Raw genomic sequence first — 18,053 nt, forward strand, 5'->3', positions numbered from 1 at the left:
TATTAAAAGTGTTTGCCTTATTTTATGGCAGATGGGAGCAGATCAAAACTTCTCACAGCTTTGTTGCCGCACTCTCGATAGACAAAAGCGCCCTCCCGTTATTCAACACCTCCTGTCCTTCTACGCTCGTCCTAAACAACACCTCCTGCAACCCATTCTCTCTCCCCATTTTCCACATCTCTACTAACAGCGTGTCTCCCGGATACACAACCTTCTTAAACCTAGCCTGAAACTCCCTCAATCTTCTCCCATCTCCTCCTGCAAATGTACTCACCACCGCGTGTGCGCTCATGTTCCACGTACAAAGCCCATGCAAAATAATCCCCTTAAATCCCGCTTTCTTCGCCACCACACCATCACAGTGTAAAGGATTATAATCCCCATTCAGTCGATATAAATGCGCCGTCTCTTTGGTTGTAACTTGCGTATATACCGCGTCTGACTGCCGCTTCGGTGGCACATATACCGTCTCCTTCTCTTTTTTCGGGCCGCCCCAGCCGCCTTGCCCAACAGCAAAGCTTTGTCGTAGAATGCGGCAGTACTTTGTGCCAGTGAGGGTATCCACGAGCACTGCTTCGGTCTCAGTAATCATTCCTGCGGGTCCCTTGTCTGCGACGCCGAGACAGGTAATCTGCAGCTCAAATGCGTGGTCGGTGGAAGAGGCGGGGAGTGGTTGGAATATTTGGATGTGGCGCTGGCCATCAAGGACGCGGGTTTGGTCAACGGGGGGGACACCTGGGATGGCAGGGGTGCGTGTTGTGGTATAATAGTCGATAATGCTTTGGTAGGAGCCTTTGAATTGCAGGATCACTGGGTATGTAGGGAACGACTGGAAGTCTGGGTGGAGCTCCTGAGGATTTGTTAGATTGCGAGATTTTTTAGGACACCTAGGAGGTAAGACAAACATTTAGAAACTGTGACTCGTAGGCTTTGCATCCGATGCTCGTGGAAAAAAGGAGGGAGTCGCGCTTGTTCCATGAGCAAGGGACACTAGGGAACTTGAATCCTGCGCCAGGCAGCTTCACAGGTGAGGCCATTTTTTTTGTCTTGCTGTATGATGATAAATTATGGAAAAGGGGTGATATTTTAAAATAAATAGAGCAGAATCGTCGTATATTTCTAAAATTGATCAAAGGTTTAATGATAATTTGGATTGTAGCCAGGTGTATCCTCTTCGCAGTCATGCTAGTGTAGAATGCTCGATTACTAGTTTCCCTCCTACCTAACTAGTTATCCCCATGATCAAGGTAGATAAAGTATCTACTGCCGTCTAATAGCCACAATTCGGTGCAATGTGAGCAATAGAATACCTTCCGGCATCTACTAGATAAGCGGTTTCCGGTTGTTGTGCCGCGGAAGGCGTTCACACTAGAATGCGGAGAAAGGGCGGGGTGTTGTTGACACTACAGTGCGGGGAAAGCACCACAGCCACGGAAACCCAAGCTAAATCCTCTAAATGACAGACCGGCTAAAAACATGAAGGTACTTGATAGGAAAACAACTACAAGCAGTACAAACAGGAAATTTTCAGCGCCAGAACTTTATAGCTTCTTAGAATTTTTGATATATGAACTCAGTCATGAAGGAGGGGTGATTATATTTAAAATCAGAAGGTGCTAATATTTGAGAAAATTTTACTGTAGATTGCCAGTAAAATTCCTGATTTGAGCTTGACCAACGATTACAAAGATCAATTTCTTCGCAAACAAAGCATCAAGTATGTGCATTTTATATATCTTGACTCATTTCTTTCTTATGCCGTCTTTGTGGGCCACGTAGTCCTCCTCCTCGCTCTAACGTACAAATTCATGGGCCTAATCAGCTGGAAATCCGGATCATAATCAACAACCCCATGACTTTCCTTACTAAACTCGTACCTGTATAGTAGCTCGGAAAACAAGATTTTGACCTCTTGCAGCGCAAAATTAAATCCAATGCATCCTCTTGGCCCTGCTGCAAATGGGACATAGGCGCACCGATGTCTCTTTTTCACAGCCTCCGTGTCCCACCTTGCAGTATCAAAGCGCAGTGGGTTCTCCCATATGTCGGGGTTAGTATGAATTGCATACAACGCAGGGACTAGCACAGCATTGGCGGGCAGGTGCCAGCCGCCGGGGAGGATGACGTCCGTTTTTGTAGTTCGGGCAGGCTGGAAGGAGGGATTATGGAGGCGCTGGGTCTCCTTGACGAATTTGTCTAGATATTTGAGATTCGCGGCGTATTCGGGGGTCCAGGTGATATCGTTGTTGATGTCCGAGTCGATTAACTCTTGGAGGAGGCGCTCTTGCTCTCCGGGGTAGGTGATGATGGAGTAGATCATCCAGGAAAGTAGTGCAGAGGTCGTCGTAAAGCCTGCGGCTGTCATGATGACCATGTTGGGTAATATGAGGTCTTTTGGTAGCTTTCGGCCGTTCTCGTCAATGGCGCGATTGAGGTAATCGACCACACAGGTTGCTTTCAAGGCAGCATCGGCCATGGGCAGATCAGGTTTGTCGCGGGAGTCTACTGTGTCCATCGCACCTTGTAGCCTAGAGTAGGTCCGCTGTTGCATATCCTTCAGCCTCTTCGGGTCTCCAAAGGGTAGTGCCCCATACCAATCACCACGGGCCGTCACTTTCTTATTCAAAAGTAGCATATCTGCAATGTCGTGAATTATCGGATCGACGGGAGAGTCTGGTTCGTTGAAGTGGCCGAAATCGAGGCCCAAGCAGAACTTTCCGATGGTCTGCGCTGCAAGCTTGTGCATGTATTGATAGACGTTCAAAGTTTCACCGGTCGCATCTATCGCATCAAAAACCTTGAATGACCCCCGCACTGTTTGCTCCATAAGAGGAGTATAATGACGGATTGCGTTTGGGCTAAGTGATGGGGGCAGAAATTTATGATTTTGTTGCCAGGCCTTTGTTTCTGTGTCACCAATGAATATTGCCGTGTTGTCTTTGATCCCCCATAGAGGATGGTCGGAAGTAATCTTTTTAGTGAAGTATATGGATTCGCTGAAAAGGTATCCAGCAATCACTGGGTCATCGGTATGATAATTGACCTTGCCCATATTGACAGCCTTAACAACGGATCCATATTTCCTCAACAGACGAATAATATTCCCGAGATGGTCCGGAAATATCTCATAGTATGACCCAACGCCTGGAAACCCCTTGGGTCCAAGTACTTCGCGAACAGGTTGACCATTAATAGTGATTCCTATAGGAGTGGTGGCATCGAAAATGGCCCCCAGGTCTTCTATCGCACCATGTTGATCTGTTTGAAAACAGATACCTATATATTATTTTAGCGATAGCTCTGAGCGACGGGGAACTGACAAGTTTAATCCTTACCAGTTGGTTCAATAATGTGAAATTCGAGACCAAGATTGGTTTTCAGCGTCTTTAGATCCAGGATTGAATCCACATCAACCTCGCGTGTTGAGGGAGGCGTAACTCCAACCAGATAGAACACCCGCGTTCTGTTGACAGTCATGATACTGAATTTGTAGCTTCTTTCCTGTTTCTGAAATATTAAACTGGGTTACAGAATAGAGCTTTAAGAAGATCAATCTTCTCTGATTATAAAATGCGAGAACGATTTATTAGATTCAAGTGTAGATATGTCCTTGAGATAGATAATAAAATGAAATACCCGTGACGTACATGGATCCCTTTCACTACCGTGCTACACTTACAGGTATTCACAATTCCCATGCCAAGTGGTCCATAAACTAGTTATACCCTTGGTTATACAAGCACATTTTGCCTCGGAAAGTTGCCGCGGAAAGTTTTATAGTTCTTGATATGGAGAGTCTAGGTTAGCAGAAACGATATCCCAAGGTACCATGTTTAGTGCATTGGGGTGGAGTCTGGTACTGTCGTGCCCTGAACTCCGCGGGCTCTTCTCGGCAGGGGCAATTGACCGGGATGATGTACGCTTCACGTGTGGGACTAAAATTATTCAACGTATTATGATTCTCATACAATATGCTGCTCAACGACATGACATCCGGGGAGAGCATTATTTATTGCTTGCTCTCGAGGTTACATTGCCATTTTTCATTCATACAGGACTACAACAATATACAATGACCACATCGTACACATTGGAAGAAGTGGGCAAACATGTCACTGATAAAGACTGCTGGATTGTTATACACAATAAAGGTAATTAGGAGCTATAATAGACTCCATGCTCTGCTAGTTGAATAAGCGGTTCTGACAGCTCATAGTTTACGATGTAACAAGTTACTTCGAACTACATCCTGGTGGCGCAGAAGTCCTTCAAGAATATGGCGGTCTCGATGCCACGGAGCCATTTGAAGATGCAAGCCACTCTGATAGTGCCTGGGAAACAATGAACTCACTCATAGTGGGCGAGCTGGCAGAAGAAGTGAGTTGGCAGTTTTTCATTGGAGCTGTTATATAGGATACCAGCTAATTCCTTTTCTTGCAGTACCGACAAGCAGATCATGTTTATTACAAAACCACACATGAACACGTTGAAGCCGCTCCTATATTAGCAAAAACTTCGACAGCGAAAAGGATTAAAAGCTTGTTCACCAAAGCTCTTGCTCTTAGCTTAACGGGAAGCCTTGTTTACTTTGGAAGGCCACTCCTCTCCACCCGTTGGCTGTCAACTGGTCTTCTCACCAATCAACTTCTACGCATCCGTATCGGGAAAACTTCTACGGACTTTTGGTATGGCTACCTCAGTTCCGTAGCCACAACTTCCCTGCTCGTGATGAGCGCTGGCTATCTCGCCGTGAATAAACTCAGCAGCGGCGGCGGCCATGGCGGACCCAGCTTGCCCGCTCGCTCAAAGCCCACGTTTAGAACATTGAAGAAGCCCTCGACTATCACGCCACCTGAAGCACCGATTCTAGCCACTCGTTCGTATCGAAAATTCCCGCTTGTGCACAAGAAAGAGCTCTCACCAAACGTGTATCTACTAGTATTCTCCTTGCCATCGCCCACGGCTGTCTTACCCCTGCCAACAGGCCAGCATGTCTCCGTGATGGCCGAGATTAACGGTCAGAGTGTCAGCCGCTCATACACACCGATATCAAACTATAAAGATCCCGGCGTGATCGAGCTGGTCGTCAAGGTGTACCCGACTGGCCTTCTCACACCGCACCTCGGCAATCTGAACGTCGGCGACGCCGTTGGTTTCCGTGGGCCGATCGGCGCTATGAAATACAAATCTGGGTTAAGCAAGCGTATTCTCATGATCGCCGGTGGCACCGGCGTAACGCCCATGTATCAAGTCATCCGGGCAATCTGCGAAGATGAAGCAGATGACACAACAGTGACGCTGCTCTATGCGAACAATAACTTGGAGGATATTCTCATGAAGGAGAAACTGGATGCGTGGGCGGCGGCGCATCCAGGGAAATTTTCAGTCTCCTACGTTTTAGTAAATCCCCCGAATGGGTGGAAGGATGGGACGGGGTTTGTGTCGAAAGAGATGATTCAGCAGAAGTTAGAGGGGGGTCTGGATACAAAGGTCATGCTTTGCGGGCCGCCGGGGATGGTGAAGATTATGAAGACGCATCTTTCTGACATGGGGTTTCCGGTTCCGGGGGCGATTTCAAAGGCGAGTGATCGTGTGTTTGTATTTTAGCTGGAAGAACCTTTGTCAGATGTTCGGGATGCAATTTGTCACATTGCTATAAAACACTATACTTTCTTTGAATTCTATTTTATAGATAGTCTGGTTATATAATCTCCTGTCTCCTGGTAAATTATCGCATTCAGAACTACAAAGCCAATTTCATTTACCAATTACTACACTTTCAACATCTTACACTAGAAATGGGACTACTGGCGGGTGACACGCACGGGTGTGATGGGTGCGACGGGTGCGACGGGTGCGACGGGTGCGACGGGTGCGACGGGTTCTCCATGAGCACGCCCCATGTCCCACATCAACTGGGACCGCCAGACCCGCATTTTACCCCGTACTCTGTACTCCGCATTTTCGGTCTTGTTGAAGTAACGAGCCAATCAGTCATGGCGACTCTTCCTCATGTGTGTAACCGTCCCTTTACCGCGGGGATGTCAACCGCGGGCTCGGTATCTATGAGCTCGGCAGAACAATCCAATCTTGACTTCGGCTCTGCCTATGACGGTATCCAGCTGTCCTGGCTGAGATGCGAGCTCATATTCCCATCCCCGGAGTGCACATAGTGGAGCATATTTCTCGAGCATGAAGGTCTTGCCTCACCAGTCTCACTTTCGCCAATTGATTAACCTCTTGTTGGATAATACTTGTGTAGCAACTTTGATAATAATGGCCGCTCTTCAAAAGGTATACGTCGTCGGTGTGGGACTGACCAAATTCGTCAAGCCAAGAGGACTCGTCGACTATCCCGACCTGGGCTTCGAGGCTGGTGTCAAAGCCCTTTTGGATGCGGGAATAAACTATGATGAGGTCCAGCAAGGCATTGCTTGCTATGTATATGGCGACAGCACATGCGGCCAACGTGTTTTCTACCGCTTTGGTGAGCTTGTTCCCGGCGAAACATTTTTATCAAGTGTAGATGCTAATCTACCCTCTTCTCCGTTTCAGGCATGACCCAAATCCCCATCTATAATGTAAATAACAATTGCTCGACCGGCAGCTCCGGCATCTACCTTGCACGGCAGCTCATCTCCCACAACGCCGCAGATTGCATCCTCGTCGTCGGCTTCGAAAAGATGTTCCCCGGCTCCCTCAAGACAAACTTTCCCGACCGAACACCCCCCAATGACCGCACCGTTGCCATGATGCGCGCCACTCGCGGCTTTTCTGACACCACTCCCCGCGCGCCTCAAACTTTTGGCAATGCTGGCAGAGAGTACATGGAGAAGTACGGCGCGACAGCCGATGACTTCGCAGAGATCGCCCGTATCAACCATGCGCATAGCGCGAAGAATCCGTACTCACAGTTCCGCGACGTCTATAGCCTTGAGCAGATCAAGAACTCACCGATGGTTCACGCGCCCCTCACAAAGCTTCAGTGCTGCCCGACTTCTGACGGCGGCGCCGCGGCCGTTATTGTATCCGAGAAGTGGCTTGAAGCGCACCCGCATCTCAAGAGCCAAGCAATACTCATCGCCGGCCAGCATATGGCAACCGACAGCCCGGCGTTATACTCGCGATCGGCTATCGACCTCGTAGGGATGGAGATGACACGCACAGCAGCGCGTGTAGCCATGTCCGAGGCAGGAATTACAGCCGCAGATGTCAAAGTCTGCGAGCTGCACGACTGCTTCTCCGCAAATGAGATGATCACTATAGACGGTTTGGGGCTCTCGGCTCCGGGCAAAGCGCACGAGCTTGTTCGCGCCGGCGGAATCACGTTTGGTGGGCAGGTAGTGGTGAATCCGAGCGGTGGCCTGATTAGCAAGGGACACCCGCTGGGAGCGACGGGACTGGCGCAGTGTGCAGAGCTGTGCTGGCATTTGAGAGGATGGGCAACGAATCGCCATGTGGAGGGCGCGAGGTATGCACTGCAGCATAACCTTGGGTTGGGAGGGGCGGCGGTGGTGACAGTGTATAAGAGGGCGGATGGGAAGTTGAATGGGCTGGTAGAAGATGTGGCGGGGGTTAGTAAGTCAAAGTATAATCCTGCTGTTGAGGCGAGAGAGCCGACGCAGGAGGATGTGGCGACGGTTATTAGTCGAACAAAATCAAGTGAGTGGATGGTTACAGAGAAGAAAATACAGGCCCAGTTGTAAGCGGCTCGTATTCAAGAAGGTTGGGTTGCTGAAATGCAGACGGTATTGATGTATGTTAGAGTATTTGAAGACTTCATCTACTCTTCTATGTATCAATCACTCTGTAATAGTTAGCTAGTATAGCTTTCGAGGATTCAACTTCTACTAGGTTGCTACGTACAACGTGATTCGCGTGAGTTGCCAGTATTTTAAATCAATACGATAGTGCATGATTCTTAATAAAGTGTTTTGTGCGTTGAATGTTCAAACATTAACACCGCCCACAACGCATTTCACAAGAGGATGGTTAACACTCTGAGAGAATCACAGTATCCTTCGGTCTAGATTCTCCAATCCAGTAACCCATTCATCAAGGATTCTTCGAACGCCCTGCCCAGAACATTTGTTTATAAAATTGTCATGAGGATGAGGGGGTCATGTGTCTGTACCCTATAGCCGATCCGAATATGGATGGTCATCCAGATGGCCTAAAGTAAATATATCCTGGATTTGTTCAAGCAATAGCTAAGCCGGAACCCATTTAACTTTGACCAAGAAATGTCTCGAGCAATTTTTCAACTCGATATCTTAGACTATTCCATTACAAATAATGATCTAACGGTTTGGGACCCTTACAGGTCATTTTTACTGCCTGGTTGGATATGGTTGACACCGGCAAAATCGTTGCGAGGTCCTCGCATGTTAGAGGACTGGAGATGGTGACCCATGGAAGCTTCAGCTATATAGCCAAAGCGATCTCCAAGCTGCTGTGAGTTATTTTGATAATTTGATTCTCAAGATAGAGTGTTTGGTCGAAAACCCATCACTTCAACCGAAGGACAATCCAGAAGACCAAGCAAGGCTTATCGTTCTTGCGACAGTTAAATTCAACACGCCACGCTCCCAAGATGAAATAGGACTTTTCTCCAACGAGATCTTAGACGGCGCTGGGTTAAAACAGGGTTTCGTCCGGGATTTCCTCACATCGGTTCGTCGACCAAAAGCGAACATAAAGTACATAGCGCCAGGTCTGCGTCTCCCTACAGAAGCCGACTCCTCGCCGTTCCCACTTTAGAATCTTGACATCCCTAGAATATGCTCAAACCCCATTCTCCCTATCCTTTTGTTTGTCACAGTCACCAAGTCAACTTCACCTATTTTTGAACATTACCATTTCCTAGATCTCACCAGTCTACCATACGGCCTGTAGACATCCTATGTCAACAGAGATGGCAAACACGAGTTTGAAGACGGCTGCAGACTCTTCCTCCCATTCGAGATTGGTGCCGCCGGATTTGCGCGACTTACAGACGACACGCTTGTCGGCGAAAATCTTGAGAGCGGGCAGGCAAGAAAATGTGGTCGGAGTAATGAATTATACCAAACGGGGTATATTCAATATATCCCCTCGCATGAGCCACAGTTAGGAGATATTTTGAATCTATGGCAGATCCTTGTGCAAGCTGGGTTATGGGAAGTAGATCAGCAGGGCGTGGTAATTGAGAAGTTCAAAGAGGCAGATACGGACGAGGGGTTTTACAAGTATCTGCTTAACGTGAAATGGTAGGTTAGTTGCCGGCCAACTTCGTAGCTATGCTATGAGCCATCCCCTTGCCGGCCATTGTTTATCGCTGGGGCATTTCTATCCATCCACCAATCCACGTATACCAGTGTATACCTCTCCGTATCCTCCTCCCCGTCAATCAAGTAAATACCTTCGTCCCACTGGCTGCCATCATCCTCACCACCAATAGCATCCACTGCATCCCACACATCCCACTGCATCACCCCCGGAGCCGTCCCATCTGCCTTCCGCCCTTGTGACAGCTGCGTCACCTTCCTCGGACCCCCTCTCTGCCGAGTCTCCTCTTCGCTCTCCTGGTGAAACCCATATTGCAAAATCCGGAGTATGGGAACAGGCGGCTGCATAGCGAGCATCCTGCGCCAACTCGCCTCAGGCCGACAATACGCCTCCCAGTCCGCAGGAGTGAAGGCCTCCATCGTTTCCTCGGGCGGTGTCCCCCCCGTCAGATACCGTAGAGGGGGCGCGATATGAAAATTCAAGCTAGGGCCCGAGCACTCATCATGAAACTTCTCGGCGAGGTCGCCGGTGCGGTTAATGTCGTGGAAGATAGGCCAAAACTTGGCGGCGAGGATGGGGTTCTGTGTCCATGGCGTGTCTAAAGGGGCGGGGGCAAGGAAAAGGCGTTGTTTGAGGGGGGGGGATGAGAGGATGGTTTGGTGCCAGGTGCGGGAGATGGCGAGGTTATGGAGAATGTCGAGGGGTGGAAGGGAGAGGAGGATGGTTTCGAGGAGCTCGAAGGTCGCGAATACGGCTTCCGTGGCTGTCATTTTGGTGTATGGCGACGTTGGATATCAAATCAAAGGCACCAAGCCTAATGACTTCCAAGTATAGTACAGTAAGTGGACGCTAAGGTGAGACAGTGGATATATGTGAGTAAAGGTTTCAATGGACGCGATAGGTAGGGATCGCTGTCGTTGTGGCACAGCAGATGTCAGGAATAACTATTGGAGTTATTTGTTCAGTAAATACGCTTCTAATGTATTAAAATATGCATGCGTATTTATTCCTAGAAAGGCAGGCAACAAGTGTAAATCTAGAGTTATTCTATAAGATGATTATTATTTGATATTTTTATATCATTTCTACTTTTAGGCAACTACAATCCAAATCGCATTTACATGCATCACAAAAATCACGACAAACCAACAATTTTTAAAAACGACAAAAATCCATTCTTAGATCTCTACTCCAACATGAGGGAGGAACCAGATAACTCCTTTGCTCTGCCTTCGCATATACCGGCAGACCCGAATCCCAAATTCCCATCTATTATCCCTTCCCAATCCTACAAAGAGCACGCGCAGCCCGGCCACCCAACCCATCCCCATCATTGCCCATTTCCCATTCCTTTCGTGCCTCTTCTCATCCCCCGTCATGGTTCTCATTCGTAACCCAAACCATCCCCCGCCCCAAGTCCCCCTCCTCCGTTGTCCCTACAATTTGCTTCCCCCAAAATCAGAGGGATAGGTATATACAAAGATTCCCAAACCCAAGAATGGCATGTATAACTCACTCAACATACCATCCCATATGCAACGCTAAAGATTCGACAGATTGGAATAATTTGCCGTCTGCGGTCAAAGATAACCAAGGCCGAGAAAAGAAAACCTCGGCCTTATGTTTCCTCCAGGCGACGGACTGAACAAGAATGAACATAAAAAAAAGCTGACGATGCCCTTTCTTTCCGTCCACCTCATCAGTCCGACAGATCTTGCAGTACCTGGATACTCAGTATCATAACCAGCAGTCCAATCGTCACAATAATCAATAACGCGAAGCCAAACCAACCCAGCACCATAGCCGTTACCCCGACCCCGCTCTTGACGCTCCCGTTCGCCAGGTCCTGCGCTATGATACTCGCGGCTACGGAAGCCGTGTGTTGCCATAGTACCGAGACTAAGACGAAGATCGAGCCGATGAAGATGATTGCCAGCGAGACTTGAGATACGGGTCGCGATGGAAAGGGCTTGACGTCGACTTCGGAACCGTCTTCGTTCTCAGCTGTGTGCCAGCCTGGGAATGTTGCTAGGAGGATGAAGCAGATGAATGCGAATATGATGGCGATGATTCTGACAGTCGAATTAGCATGCGGCCATCACACTGTGAGAGTCAAGATGGGAAGTAGACTTACATCAAGTAGGGGAACACAATCATATCCTTAAACTGGCTCGCCAGCCAAATCAAATTCAACGGATCCTGATCAATGCTGATCTGGTTCGCCAGACTCGTCGCATTGTTGCTGCAGAGCCACGCTCCACCATCGGGGTTGATGCAGATGCCGAAGAAGCCTACGCGCGCCTCGAGCTGCGCCCTTCCGACGATTTGCGCGATTTGGGAGTGGACTCCAAAATTTGTCTGTGCTGTTGACGGCGTGGGCGTGTAGGGCGTGTAGAAGAGGGAGATGAGGAAGATGTTCGGGATGACTGGTGATGATGACGAGCAGCCCGCGAGAAGTAGCGCTGGGTTTGATTAGTCTTGGGACGTGTTGGATACGACTGGGTGAGACTTACAGAGAAGTATGATTGCGACCACAATCAGTATCATGAGAACATGATGATATCCAATAAACGGTGCGAAGCCTGCAGAAAGCATGTTAGATCCTGGTCTTGCCCCAGAGAAGCGGAGAGGAAGCGGAAGGACTCACGGGAAATCGATATCGAAAACCGCATCTGTGCCATCTTGACGGTTGCCTGTGCTTAAGCACGCTCCAAAGCCAGCTGGCTAGTATTCGAGAATTGACTGCAGTGTCCCCTTTCGTCCTCCTCTATAGAGGGGCGTGGAGAGCACAGAGCAGTTGGAGATTCACCAGAGCTTGATCTTGCGTCTTGTTGCTCTCGTCGTCGAGGGATTGTAGATGCCGACGACGGGCAGAGAGGAGCTGAGGAGTGCGAGCTGGATTGACTGTCTAGATGTGTAGAGGTATCGTTGGTCCTGAGATGGGTGATACAAGTATTATATGTCTCGTGAAGTAGGTGTATCTTCTTTTCGTTCTTTCGTAGATTGTGTCAGATCGGCGACAAAGCTTGGTCGAAGTGCTGGATGATAACGACGGTATCTGTCTCAGGTGAAGAAATAATGAAGAGCGAGAAGGTGTATGTTTGTGTTGGGGGAGCAACTCAGCTTGGTCCAATGTCCATATGCTTTAGTGTATGTCTTCCGAGGAATTCAAGAATCAAAGAATAAACGGTGGTTGGGAGAGATCGGTGGTGATGATGATGTGGTTTCTATTTCCTCACTGCTAAAACTGGGGGTTGCGCCAGCCTCTGTGTTTATCTGTGCATCATGGCGACAGGGGTGGTTGGGCGGCATGGCAACCGTTGTGGCTAATTTGGGTGCCTGGCCCAAATCCACTCGGTTGATCCCGAAACCCTGGGGTCGAGGGTCTGGACGGGTTTTTTCACATTTGAGGAACACGGGAGTAAGGTGTATTGTTAAATTATTTGTATTGTTGAGGTTGTGTTCAATTAATATTATCTGTATTCTTCTTGAAGTCGTTTCTGTCTGATTTCTAGTAATTTGCCCTTTGTTTGGGTATATATGACGTCTGTTATGAACTTGCAGGGATTGTTTACTGCCCAGCCACGCCGTTTCGAAGCCATGCGACAGACAATCTTAGGCCTCAATAACATTATAGATTCGCTGGCAGATCTCTGGGATCATATACAAATTCTATACGTATCATCATTCACATAACACAGCAGCGCCAGAAGCCTTGTGGTGTTGTGAAGCCACACTGCATATCGCGTCGTACAGATGCAAATACAGTTGAAACGCCAAGAACTGAGGTGACCCCCAATGAATACTGTGAAGAATACTGTGAAAATGTCCATTGATCTCAGATACTCGATAGATAAATGTCCCTACGTAAACTTTTTCACAGACATTGCTACCATGCTCATGCTATACGGCCAAACCGCAAGTGCCGTAGCAGCAGGAAGCGTACAATCTCTCCAAAAATATTCATTGCCAAAATCAGCAATGACCCCCAAAGCCACTCCACCGCGCCCATGCTGTGGGCAAGCGTGTGAACCAGGTTCCCACCATGAGAATCCCTATCTCGTTTCCTCGCCTATGTCAGGTATCGTCCACCCTCCGTCTACGCCTCGCTCCTCTAAATGTATAAGCCTGCCTCCCTTTACCTCCTATGTCCCTACTTTCCGTTTGTTGAAGTTTCTATATATCATATTAACCGCGTCGATACATAAATCGCTGCCTCACTGGAGGAACCCGCTGGGTTGCGCTGGGTACATCCTCTGCCTCTTATTATCCGGGTGCTCGCTCTGGGTTGCCATGTCGGGCATGTCGGCCAGCTGCCTGCGGTTCCCTACTTGGTTTGGCGCGGGCATTGCCGCCGCCTGTGCTGCTTGTGCTTGCGCTTGGGCCTGTGCTTGGGCCTGTGCCTGTGCCTGCGCTTGTTGGTATGCGGGGTGGGTTGGTGTTATCGCGTATGCTGCGTTGTTTTGCATCTGCGCAAAGTTTGCCTGGGCGGCTGAGTTGGGGGATTGCCCTGGCATTTGGTTCGGTGAGGGCCAAGGCCCTGGAGATTTGCCTGGCGAATTCTCGTCTTTGATAGGCTGGGCCGCTGCGATGTTGGAGATGTTCATGTTTATCGGTTGTTGAGCGTTTGCCATTACTGGCTGGTATGCAGGGTAAACTGCTGGTTGGGGTTGAGCGGGGTGGGCGTAGTCTTTCTTGAACTGCATGAGATGCTTTTCAAGACTTCGAAACATGCCTTCCTTGGTAAAAGGCTTCGGTAACACATCGTTCATGCCTGTTAAATTTTAGTAAAAGTTAACATAGAGAGCCCGATTGATATTCTTACCATATCTAAAGTACATATCAATGTCGTCAGCCCTTATGTTAGAAGTCATAGCAATGATAGGTATCCTAGGTGCGACCTCGCGGATGCACACGGTTGCGGATATACCATCCAAGTGCGGCATAATGATGTCCATAAGAATAAGATCGAAAGAGTTTGGTGCGGCATTCATCTTGTCAACGGCTTCGAGTCCGTGTCGCTTCAACATGTCAGTATCATAGTCAACTCGGGGGTTTGTAGGAAACATACAGCTACATCCACACCGCATTGAAAGCTTTGCAAGAACTTGGACCCCACGCGCGCACAGGTCTTATCATCCTCAACCAGTAAAATGCGAGGCTTATGCATTCCCCATCCAGGATCCGTGAAGCTCTTCTTCCGCCCCGCCGCAGACTTCGATTGCTCCATGTCTGTCTGGTTCTCTGCCAACGGTCCACCCGGGGGAATAGCGTAAGGGATGTTGTTAATATGCGCGCTGTTGATCGGATCGATTCCATTGACTTGTCCCACCGGGTATACCATGCTGTCCAAATCGTAATTGCGATTTGCATACGGCAAATTATTTGGGAGACTGGCCGTGGTTGGCGTCGGCACAACACCGCCGGAGCCTGACTGGTCGTTCGAAGGAGTGGAGTATTCGCTGCGGAAGCTGAAGGGGCCGCCGACTTGCATCTGCTCTAGGTCCTTGCTGAATAGGTTCTCGGCAGAGAACTCCTGGAGGAGATGCGAAGCCTGCTGTAACGGCGAGGCGGGATGATCATCTGGTCCTGATCCAACAAGGTCTGAAATACCAATGCCATGGCCATTCGCGTACCCTATAGTCCGGCTGTTCCTCCTTTGCGCATCCATTGTGTGTAAGAAGCTCATAACCCGGTGCATTGCTCCGTCGTGGTTCTTTACAACCTTTTGGAGGCCCACAACTTGTGTTAATAACACGGCATGGTTGGTAGTGAGGTCGTCGTATCGATCTTGGAGGTTTTGCAGCTGATGCTGGACGGCGCCCAATTGGGTGTTGACCAGGTCAATCTGCTGCGACGGAAAGGACTCGTCGACTGACGTGTTCGTCTTCCGCGGTGCCGGACCCTTTCGTCTGATGTTGTCCAGGGAATCCTTCTTATTTGCTTGAAACTCGGGATGCTTGAACTCCCATGCCTGTACCTTATTAGTATCCTGCTGGGCACCCTCCGAACCTAACATACCCCTTGACCATACGGATTCTGTCCATTATCTTCATTATTCTGCCTAACTTTGTGGAAATCGTACTTGTTCAACTGGCGGACGAAACTCGCGAAGTTGCTGTGCTTGAAGTGCTTGGGGAGGATGGATTTCGTGAATTTCTCGTTCTGTTTCTAGAGTCAGCGATTGCCCCGGCTTGTGACTCCCCTCTCCCATATAACTGACTTCTAAGACCACAAAGCTGTCGCCTTCGTTACCCCACCGCACTACTGATTCGTATGAAGGATCCTCCAGCATTCTGTTTGCGCGTTAGTCATATCCCTCGGCGTTCGCGACTTCTCGTATGGCATTAGAACCTACTTGTACAGCTTCCGCACCTGCGCAACAGTTAGCCAATGCGACCCCCGCCATCCACCCCAGAATAAAGACTCACAAAATCGCTGGAGTTATTAGACCCAGTCCCTGTTGTTTCGGCTTTCTCCATGGTATCGGTAGCCGGTTGAACAGCCTTATCGACGTCGCTGTCGTCTTCGGGGTACGCCGCCGGTAGCCGGCAGAATCAGGGTCCTGCTTGCCCTTGCTCCTTCGGCGTTCGACTTTGCGCTGCGCTGGCAAAGAGGGCGATGGTCAGGGCGACTTGACCGAGGGCCAAAGAGGGAGCGAGGGAAGTCGCCTAGGTGGTCGATGCTCTGCGGGGCTATGGCACGGCTTTATGAAGCAGGCGATACTTCCATGGCGCGCAAATGGAGGAAGGCGCGCGGCGCAGCGGTCGTAAGTGACTCCAGGCGTAAGGGCTGAAGGGGTAGTTGCTACAGTAATGATCGTTGTTCGATGCTCGACGTGAACGAGCGACAGTTTGGCGTTCAACGTTCGTGTTGTTTAGTAGGGAAGGTCGTGGGACGAGCAAAGTGGAGTTTTCGTTGGCTTTTAGATGGGGTAGAGGCTGGTGGTGGTGGAGCTTTGGTAGTAGTGGTGGAGTTTTGGGTGATGGTGGTCCCTAAATGGGTTGTGTGGTGGGGATGATGGGGGGGGTGGTGTAGGGGGGGGTAGGGGGATGGGGGGGGGTAGTGGTGGTGGAAGAGGGATAGAAGTTCCTGCTAGGTGTACTGGCAACTTTGGGTGTATGGGTGCAATGGAGTGCACCAGTGTGATGCGGTTACTGGCGTTGGCGTTCGCAGGTTTTTGTGGGTACGGAATAATAAGATCTACGGAAAACACCACCAAACGATTTCCCTTTTCGTCTCTCAACCGACGCAAGTGGCTACAACCGAGTGGCTACTTCCTTAGACGTTTATATATCCGTAGGGGGGATATGGCCAGTTTAGTCATATAATGCCCCTAGCCTTTGATAAAAGCTGAGGGAGGGATGGAGTTTAATGGGGCTGAGGATGAACTGATATAGATAGATACAGGTGCATATAGATAGATATGGGAGATAATACTATTATGAACAGTCGTGTGCATCGGCGCATGCTACTACTGTACTATCTTACTCGAGCAGCTGCATTCCATCCCGGCGGCGGCCATAAAATTACGGGGTTGCCGCCCGAGTATTTGCCTTTGTCGTTGTCGGTGTCGGTGTCAGTAGATAGGCATCCGGCGTTAGATCAATCAGCCGTTGTCTGGCAAACAAACAAACGCGTGATCGTAGTACGTCGTAGTAGTAGACACTTAACACTGAATGCTTAACGCTGAGTTTTCACATTACACACTTTCAAGACACATCTCCATCTATCCATCCCATCTCCCCACCGGTGCATAATTGCTTCCGCACTATACATACTCTACAGTGCCTACATCAACGTGCATTGCCACGAACACCCGTCCCCCTGCACTGAGGCGTTTTTTTGTTCTGAGCAATAGTTTCCGGGCAGGCTTGTTGTACTCTATACATAGAAACTCTACTGCTACGACTGAGTATGTCGGTACTTGTTGGGACTAGGGTCCTCGATCCTCCGCCACGCCACGATCACATTGTATTGTAGCATGTTATGTTAGTAGGATGTCTTAGCAGAGTGGCTTGCTCTGGCTTGCTCTGGCTTGCTCGTACTTCGTAAAAGATGCTTCGTGCTTCGTGAAAACCCTGTGTGATGTGTCTACTAACGAGAGTATTCAACGCCACCGGCAACAGCCACAATTATTCACAAATATCCACAGACAACGACCACAGAATCTAGGATCCCTAGGAGCAATCTATTCCACATGCTAAAGAGACGCAGAGAATCCTATAACTGCTAGGATGCGATGTACTCAAACCTCATCCCGACCTACGCCGTGCTTCGTATACCCGCGGACTTCCAGGAGCAATAATCGGCAATAAAGTCCACAGCAGTGGCGTCTAGCCCGGTTGCTTGGCGCTTCCTTGGCGGCATCATCTCTGGCAGAAGTGATGGACGCCACCGCCAATCAAGGCGTCCCTCAACAACTCTCAAAATCCTGTGTGTGCCAGTCAGAGATGCGATGTAACTGTGCCTATATTGCAGCTGAAAATGTAGTTGGTCTGTTACGGAGTAATGTGCATATAATCGGTATAATTGATCGATCCACGCAAAAACCAAATGACGGCATACTTATACAAAATACTATTCTATTACTCTGCTACTCTGCTACAAAACGACTGTACATAGTTACTTACTTTCTTCGCGTCGGTGGTACACACGGCAAAGGGCCGAGCAGCCAAAAAGAGCGGAGAGCCTCCGGCAACGACAAGGGAACGTATTTCCGCATCCGTCTATCCGCCTCTCAAATCCGTCCATGCCGACTAGGAAGCAGAGTAGTCCCCGTAGTT

At 49.2% G+C, this 18,053-nt stretch overlaps 7 protein-coding genes across 7 annotated transcripts; 2 read left to right on the forward strand and 5 right to left on the reverse strand.

The window, feature by feature from the left end:
- Positions 1–52: 52 nt before the first annotated feature.
- Positions 53–1,037, reverse strand: VE01_00629 (uncharacterized protein; the record flags this gene model as incomplete). Its single annotated transcript, XM_018270157.1, has 2 exons — positions 53–850; positions 906–1,037. The coding sequence occupies 2 exons, from the start codon at positions 1,035–1,037 to the stop codon at positions 53–55; spliced, it is 930 nt and encodes a 309-aa protein (XP_018134894.1).
- Positions 1,038–1,753: 716 nt separating this feature from the next.
- Positions 1,754–3,477, reverse strand: VE01_00630 (uncharacterized protein; the record flags this gene model as incomplete). Its single annotated transcript, XM_018270158.1, has 2 exons — positions 1,754–3,276; positions 3,336–3,477. The coding sequence occupies 2 exons, from the start codon at positions 3,475–3,477 to the stop codon at positions 1,754–1,756; spliced, it is 1,665 nt and encodes a 554-aa protein (XP_018134713.1).
- Positions 3,478–4,031: 554 nt separating this feature from the next.
- On the forward strand, positions 4,032–5,614 carry VE01_00631 (uncharacterized protein). Its single transcript, XM_018270159.2, has 3 exons — positions 4,032–4,151; positions 4,217–4,377; positions 4,441–5,614. The coding sequence occupies exons 1-3, from the start codon at positions 4,073–4,075 to the stop codon at positions 5,605–5,607; spliced, it is 1,407 nt and encodes a 468-aa protein (XP_018134714.1). The 5' UTR covers positions 4,032–4,072; the 3' UTR covers positions 5,608–5,614.
- A 389-nt stretch (positions 5,615–6,003) lies between these two features.
- Positions 6,004–7,750, forward strand: VE01_00632 (uncharacterized protein). Its single transcript, XM_018270160.2, has 2 exons — positions 6,004–6,487; positions 6,556–7,750. The coding sequence occupies exons 1-2, from the start codon at positions 6,193–6,195 to the stop codon at positions 7,704–7,706; spliced, it is 1,446 nt and encodes a 481-aa protein (XP_018134711.2). The 5' UTR covers positions 6,004–6,192; the 3' UTR covers positions 7,707–7,750.
- Positions 7,751–9,246: 1,496 nt separating this feature from the next.
- Positions 9,247–10,116, reverse strand: VE01_00633 (uncharacterized protein). The gene has a single exon (XM_018270161.2). It carries the CDS (start codon positions 10,035–10,037, stop codon positions 9,282–9,284), a length of 756 nt encoding a protein of 251 aa, XP_018134712.1. The 5' UTR covers positions 10,038–10,116; the 3' UTR covers positions 9,247–9,281.
- Positions 10,117–10,686: 570 nt separating this feature from the next.
- Positions 10,687–12,498, reverse strand: VE01_00634 (uncharacterized protein). The gene is made up of 4 exons (XM_018270162.2): positions 11,915–12,498; positions 11,781–11,849; positions 11,402–11,729; positions 10,687–11,339 (listed from the first exon to the last, which is right to left on the reverse strand). Exons 1-4 carry the CDS (start codon positions 11,946–11,948, stop codon positions 10,967–10,969), a joined length of 804 nt encoding a protein of 267 aa, XP_018134717.1. The 5' UTR covers positions 11,949–12,498; the 3' UTR covers positions 10,687–10,966.
- A 539-nt stretch (positions 12,499–13,037) lies between these two features.
- Positions 13,038–16,302, reverse strand: SKN7 (kinase-regulated stress-responsive transcription factor skn7). Its single transcript, XM_018270163.2, has 7 exons — positions 15,699–16,302; positions 15,626–15,642; positions 15,491–15,563; positions 15,289–15,432; positions 14,339–15,241; positions 14,093–14,288; positions 13,038–14,041 (listed from the first exon to the last, which is right to left on the reverse strand). Exons 1-7 carry the CDS (start codon positions 15,747–15,749, stop codon positions 13,485–13,487), a joined length of 1,941 nt encoding a protein of 646 aa, XP_018134718.1. The 5' UTR covers positions 15,750–16,302; the 3' UTR covers positions 13,038–13,484.
- Between the last annotated feature and the right edge of the window lie 1,751 nt (positions 16,303–18,053).

Source organism: Pseudogymnoascus verrucosus, assembly GCF_001662655.1.
Source record: "Pseudogymnoascus verrucosus strain UAMH 10579 unplaced genomic scaffold scaffold_2, whole genome shotgun sequence".
Classification (NCBI taxonomy): domain Eukaryota; kingdom Fungi; phylum Ascomycota; class Leotiomycetes; order Thelebolales; family Thelebolaceae; genus Pseudogymnoascus; species Pseudogymnoascus verrucosus.